Source organism: Orycteropus afer, unplaced genomic scaffold, assembly GCF_000298275.1.
Source record: "Orycteropus afer afer isolate SDZICR_OR568_19922 unplaced genomic scaffold, OryAfe1.0 scaffold00244, whole genome shotgun sequence".
Lineage (NCBI taxonomy): Eukaryota > Metazoa > Chordata > Mammalia > Tubulidentata > Orycteropodidae > Orycteropus > Orycteropus afer.
Genome location: NW_006921831.1, coordinates 3,318,746 through 3,325,651, shown reverse-complemented (window position 1 = coordinate 3,325,651; position 6,906 = coordinate 3,318,746). Strand labels below are relative to the sequence as shown.

The window sequence follows — 6,906 nt, the reverse complement described above, 5'->3', positions numbered from 1 at the left end:
GGGGAGGACTGCAGTCTGGACCCAGGAGCCCCTCCTGCCGAGCCAAGAGTTAATCAGCCTGTGCCGTAGCCCCCAGATCCCAAGCTCTGCCCCTGCACCACGCACCCAGGGCCCAGGTCTCCCTGAAGAGCACCAGAGCCAGGCCCGGCTGGGCATGCCCCCAGCCACCCTCCTGTGAGGGCAGCCCAGTGCTCTGCTTCACAGCAGACTTTGGGGGTCTTCTTGTCGCCAAGCATTCACCCGCCCCGGTGCCCCACTCTGTCCCACATGCACCGACCACTCGGGCCCCTTCTGAAAGGACCCTCCACCCCACTGAATCTACCAGCCCCCCCCCCCTGCATGCTGCCTGACTTGTCCCACATCCGCTTCTGTGCCCTGTTGTCACCTCCCCCTCATCCCTCATGCCCCACCCACCTGACCTGTCCCTCTCAACCTCTCACAGGCCACCGACCCAACCTTAGCTCCCCTCCTCGTCGCCCCCGCCCCCACCCCTGCTACTTTTCACCCAGTGGCCAGCTCAGCCCTTCTTTCTGTGCCCTCAGTCTGTGTCCCAGAGCCCTCTGGCCACCTCACTGGAGCCGCCAGCCGGCCGCAGTCCGGTTGAAGTTCTTGGGCCGGGGGCTCAGCTCCAGGGCAGTGAGGGAGGTGGGCAGGGGCCGTGCAGCCGCCTCCTGCAGCTTCCGGGCATTGAAGCGGGGCCGGTACAGGAAGGGCAGCCGGGGCAGGCCCGTTGGGGCACGTGTCCCCTCGCCCGGCGCTGCTGCGTGGCTCTGGGATTGGGCCACTGACATGCGGTACAGCACTGCGTCCCACATCCTGGAGGCGCGGGAGGCGGGGGGCCGGGCCGCCAGGGGCGCGGGGGCAGCCTCCTCCTGCTGCGTGGCCCCAGAGCTCGGCACCGGGCCTGGGGCTGGGGGCTCCTCTGCTGCCATGAGCTGCTCCTTCAGGCGCGTCCAGCCACTGGACTTGGGCTTGGGAGCCACTTTGGGGAAAGGGCAGGGATGGGGGCTCGATGATGGGGTGGGGGGTGAGGGCTTGTGGGGACTGAAGAACTGCTTGGCCTCATCCCTGGGACCAGCCACCAAGGCCTCCTCCAGGGGCTGAGACCCTGGGGCCTCAGGGTCCAGGCTGTGAGCCGGGGGTCTCGGGGAGCGATAGGTGGGGGCTATGGGCACCACAATCCGAGTGCCAGCCTCTCTGGGCACCGAGGCCTGGAAGCCGGACGGAGGCCTGAGCACAGGGGCCCCCTCGGGCCGGGGGCTGGTGGTCTGTGCCCCTGTGGGCAGTGGACGGATGTGGGCCACTGGGATCAGGGGATGGGCGTCGGGGGCGTGTGGGGCTGTATCTCTGTCAGTCCTGTGGGGCTCAGGAGTCCCAGAGGGTGAGCCCGGGCCAAGTTGGATCTGCACCTGGCTGATGTGGGTGCGCCCCGTCACCGGGGCTGAGACAGGGGCAAAGCAGCCACGGGGCCAGCCAGGCTCCGGGGCCCTGAAGTGGGCAGCCAAGCTGCTGTGTTGGACCAGGCTGAAGGAGAAGGCAGACCTCTGCAGGGGCGATGTCACACAGCGGGTGACCGGCGTGTGCGGGGAGCGGGGCGGGGCGGCCACCACACGGGGGTCCTCGGCGGGGCGCGGAGGGCCGGGGCGCGGGCTGGCGGGGCAGGGGCTGGCTGCTTCCTGGTCGTGGCTGGCCTCACTCACGGGGGACAGGGAGGTGCGGAAGGCCCCGGGAGGGGCAGGCATCACCCCTCTGCTCATCTTCCGGGCCGCCTTTCTCAGCAGCTTCTGCAGACGGGTGTTGTCCCTGCCTGGCTTGGGCAGCACCGGTGGGGGTGGGCCGGGAGGGCCCTGGGTGCTGGGGCAGCCTGCGTCCGGGGGCATCGCCGCGGCTGAGATGAACATCCTGCACCCTGTGGGGGGCACAGTGGTCAGGGCGGCCCTGGCTTCCCAGTCCCCTGTGTGGATGCCCGCTCACTCTGCACATCGACGACCCTGAGGCCAAGTGACGAGATTGACCTTGGCGACTCCCTGCTCTGTGCACTCGGTAGCTGTCAGTGTGTCCTCTTGTGTCTGTGTGTCCTGCCACCACTGAGCAGAAACACACACACAGAGGTCAGTCTTGCCGCCCGCCTCCAAGTGCCTGGGCCAAACGAAGTGGGCACCGTCTTTGTGCCTGACACCAGCCAGGCTGTGTGGGTGGCTGAGCAGGGATGGGGGCCGAGGGTGGGCTCCGAGTGGGGCCTGGGAAGGGTTTGGGGGGCTGGTGCTTGGCCGAGCTGTTGGCCGCAGACACGTGAGGGGCGCCACGCCGCCGCCGGCCCGACCACAGGCGCCGCTGGGAGCCAGCGGGGAGGGGTGGCGGCCAATGGGCCCCTCGGGAAGCCGAGGTGCACATCAGAGGTGGAGTGGCCAGAGAGTGGGGGCCATTCCTGCTGAGCTGAGCTAAATGGGATAGTCCCACAGAGCTCCCAGCTGGGGTGGTCCTGGCTGAGCCCCCGCCCATCCTGCTTTCTGGACGCCACGTGTCTGCAAGGACATTGACAAATGGCGTCTAGGCCGAGCGAGAAGCTGTCTGGTTTGGGGAAGGAGGGAGGCTGAGAGACCTGGGGGCCTCAGGCTAGGAGCCGGCTTTGCTGGGCTAAAGTGGATCTGCTAAGAGGGGCCGGGTGGGGCCTGGCCCTGGGGCTGGCTGCCCCTGTTAGTTATCAGGCCCTAGGACCTTGGGAGCCACAGGTCTGGCTCTGGGAGCTGCCAGGCTACAGGCAAACAGATGGTGGGCAGAGTTGCCTCCCTGGAGCAGGGGCCCTGACCCAGGCTCCTGGGCTCAAGCTGGAGAGCAGGTCTCAGGGAGGCAGGAGCAGGGCGTCCACGGCCCGAGCAGAGGTACGGAAGGGACAAGTGGGCAAGGCCATGCAGCCACTGGGGAGAGGCTTGGAGGCCGGGCAGTGAGACCTGGGGACAGCAGACCCACTTGACCCCGGCCTAAGGCCCTTTGCCCCCTGGCCCCACACTGTTTCAGCCTCCGGGGACTTGGGACACAGCCAACCACCCTCTGCACCCAGCGGAGACTCCGGCCAGAGCCTGCCAGGCCTCACAAGGAAGCCACTTCCAAAGACTGCCCCAGCCTGCCCACACCCCTCTGACCCCCGCCATCACCGCTGCCTTTTGTTCCTGGACCCTTCGACTCTCTCTCCCACCCCTTGCCCCCCACTCTGCCTCTCACCGAGGGAGGGGGAGAGGGACACTCCCGGTGACTGGCACAGGGCGGCTGGCACTCTGAGGAGGCCCAGCCTGAGCTGCCCAAGGCCCAGCAGCCTGAGGTCCCCAGGGCACTGCTGGGACCTCCTGGCCCAGAGCCACCAACCTGTGCTGCGCGTTCCTCCTTGCCCCCTGCTGACCCCTCTGCCCCACCCCCACGTGGAATAAAGCCCCCATGTGTCCCATGCACAGCCTCTGGTGCTCACTAATGGTGCTGGGATGAGGGCGGGGGGTGGGATGGGGGCGGGCAGCGGGAAAGAGAGGCCCTTGTCGGAGGGCAACCCACCCCACTGCACAGAGGAGAGAGCAGCCTCAGGCCTCCAGGCGAATGATGCTCTGTCCTGCCCTGTGGTCTTCCACAGCGTGGGACTCTGGGGTCTGAGGTGCGGGGTGGCCCAAGTTGGGGTGCACATTGGATAGGGTCCAGGTCTTCTTCCTGCAGACCTCACTGACACCTGCCCCTTAGATAAATATCACAGCCCGGCAACAGGGTGTGCTTGCAGTCTGTACCCCCAGGCTGTGCCCCACAAACGCAAGACCTGCATTGGTCTTATGGCCCATCCCAGCACCCAGAAGGGACTCAGTGGAGGTGGGTGTGTGGACAGATGGATGGGTGGATGGATAGACAGAAGGAATGAGAGCCAGACAGAAAGAAAAATAGTTGTGTGGAGAGTGGAAAGGAGAAAGCTGGGGTAGTTGGATAGAAAGGTTGGCAGGTGCACAAGAGAATGGAAGGATTGCTGGCTGAATGGGTAGATGGGTGGATGGGTGAATAGGTGGATAAGAGCATGAGAGGCAACAGGTGGGAGAGGCCAACAGTGCCCGCCCCACCTCTCATGGGGTCCTCAGCACTCCCTGGCCTGGCCAAAGGGACAATGGGCCACCATGGGTCTCCTGCCCCTGGCAAGGTCTGCTGCAGACTGGCTGGCCAAGCCCCTGCCCCTTTCAGCGTGGCCACTGCTGAGGTCAAGAAGCTCAGAGGGGCCGTGCCTCAAGCATGCACAGTTGATATCCCTAGTGCACACAAAGCCAGCTGGTGGGTTTACAAAGTTACCAAGAAGCTCTTGGGGCACCTGGGTGGCAGGCGCCGGAGCTGGGAGAGACTGGGTCCTGCCAAGTGCTGGGTCAGCTACTGCTGTCTCAGCGACAGTCACTGAGCCTGGCGCTGGCTGACAGCAAGGCCTGTGCTGCCCCGGCCTGAGCACCCAGGTCAGCTCAGGGCTCCCAGGACACAGCCAGGCCACACACTGAGGCCCAGGGGCCAGGGACAGAGGCCCTGACTCTTGCTGCCCTCAGGGTCAACCTCAATGGCAGCTTAGGCTCCAGCTCAGGGCACAGCCCCACCTGCCCTGCCCCCTTTGGAAGCCCCCACTCACTGCACCCCAGAACCCGGCACTGCCTAGTCAGTTCCCAAACCCTTTCCAGGGTTGGAGTCAGTCCTCCACCCCAACTCAGGCTGGGCCACCCCTCATCCCTCTCCCCAGCCATGGTGCAGAGGGGACCGTGTGTCCACTATCACCCTGGCTCCTCTCTGTCCCCACCCCAGCTCTGTCTCTGTAGGTGGGCCTGGGGCCGGGTGTGGCTTACCCGTCCAGGGCCTTTGAGTCGGAGAGTGGCCCGACCAGCAGTCAGTGGCCTCTCGATGCCGGGTGGCCCGTGGGGGAGGCCACTGGTGCCGAAAATAAAGCCTGTCCCTCCTGGCCTCACGTCCGCTAGCTGGCTTCACCCGCTCACTGCCGGGCCAGTCTCCAGAGCCCCTGCCAGGGCCCAAGGCACTGAGCGGGCAGCCACCCTCCTCTGCTGGCCAGGCAGGGCCACTGCAGGGGCTGTGGATACCCTAGGCCAGGGCCAGGGGCAGTCAGGGCCTCCGCATGCCCACATGTGGACGGGGCCTCCCAGATGGGTCCAGCGTGGGCTGGACACTGGTCATACCTTGCACTGTGGGCACCTGCCTGGCTGCTGGGCCTCCCTGTGTGACCTGGTGAAAGGGCTCCGCAGATAGTCTGAGGACACAGAAACCCATCTGGATGGCCAGGGGTCAGGCTCTGTGTGGCCCCTTTGGGGCAGTGGCCAGGTGGAGACGCAGGGGTGTCCAGGAGGGTGGGGATGTCACTAGCACTCCAGCCCTGAGGGGCCCCCAGTACTGGGCTGGGTAGGAGGCACATGGGCTCTGTCCAGCAGCCTGGGGTCAGCTCCCCCTTGCTGGGTATCTGAGGCCTGTCTCTGCCTGTCCTTATTCTCTAAGGCCTGCATACTAGCATGCAGGGATCGGAGCCCCCAAAGCCTTCCAGAAGGTCTCGGAGATGCAGGGGCTGGGGGTGCAGACCAGGCTGGAGCTGGGGTGTGGTGTCCATGAACCTCCAGCTGGGTCAGCCTCCTGAGGGCAGGGAGCTCAGTGGAACCTCAAATTCCCTCCCCTCTGAGTGTCACCTTCATGTCCCCCACAGCCCTTCTCCTCAGCCGGCAGCTTGCTGAACATCCACGTAGGCCTGCAGGCCCATCCTCTGAGCCTGTGGGCCTGCTGGGAGCAGGGCTGTGCTCCTCATTGGTGCCTCAGTTTCCCTCAGCCAAGGGGCAGGGCAGGAGCCTCAGAGGTCACGTGAGGGGCGTCTGTCAGTTACATAGTACCACCTGGAGTCTTGAGGGAAGAAACCTGAGCCCCTGGGCACCCAGTGGGGTTTGCTCCTAAGCAGACACCACGTCCAGACTTGGGGGAGAGGCCCCAGACAGGGAGCCCTGGTCCAGCAGCAAGGGCCCTGGCCTGTGAGACAGCAGGCGTGGGGGATATGTCTAGAGCAAGCAAATGAGACCTCGAGGGACCTCCAGTGCCTACCTACCCTGCCTGGCCTCCAAGTTCACCCTGGATGCACAACAGGCCCCTGGGAGCTGGCCTCAGTCCAGGGCCTCTCTAGGGTCCAGGCTGCCCCTTCTGATGGGGCACAGGGGGCCGGGAGCACCTGCACTGAAAGGTCCCCCTGTCCCGGCAAAGTGACCCTTCCTGGGACAGCTTGGGGATGGGGCAGGGGGCTCCACACTGAGCCCACAGCAGCCTGAGACAAGGAGTGCCTTTAGCTGTGCCCTAGGGGCCACCTGTCCCTTCCTTCCTTCAAGAATGTGCTGGGGGGTATGAGGGGCTAAAAATAGAAGTTGACACTTGGAGGGGAGGGAGGGCAACCTCCTTCCCCGGTGTGTCCTCCCATCCTCGTCATCTCCTTCACCGGCCATTCCTATACTTGGTAAGGGGCTCCTGTGGTACAGCCCCTTCCCTGCCTGGCCACATGCCTTGGCCCCCCGCCGTTGGCCAATGAGCTGCGGGCACAGATCGAATGTCACTATAACACGAGAGCACGAGGCAGGGCAGGCAGCTGTGCAGCTAGCCTTCGGGACAATCCTCCTGCGACCCCAGCATCCAGGTTGGTACGCCAGGCGGTGGCCAGTCCACAGGGCTCTCTGGGCTGGGCTGGGCCCGAGCGTGATGTGTGTTCTGGGACTGGGGACACTGGGCTGCTGAGTCTTGGGCCTCATAAAGCCATCCATGGCCCAGAACCTGGGATAGGGCGCCAAGGGTGATGCTCTGTGGACATGGGACAGATGAGGAAGAGGTATCCCCAGGTGGGAAGGCAGGGTCAGGAGGGTGAGCTGATGGAGG

The 6,906-nt window shown here is 65.3% G+C and overlaps 1 protein-coding gene across 1 annotated transcript; it reads right to left on the bottom strand.

The window, feature by feature from the left end:
• Positions 1-569: 569 nt before the first annotated feature.
• LOC122150805 (proline-rich protein 33-like) lies at positions 570-1,901 on the bottom strand. The gene has a single exon (XM_042782116.1). It carries the CDS (start codon positions 1,899-1,901, stop codon positions 570-572), a length of 1,332 nt encoding a protein of 443 aa, XP_042638050.1.
• Between the last annotated feature and the right edge of the window lie 5,005 nt (positions 1,902-6,906).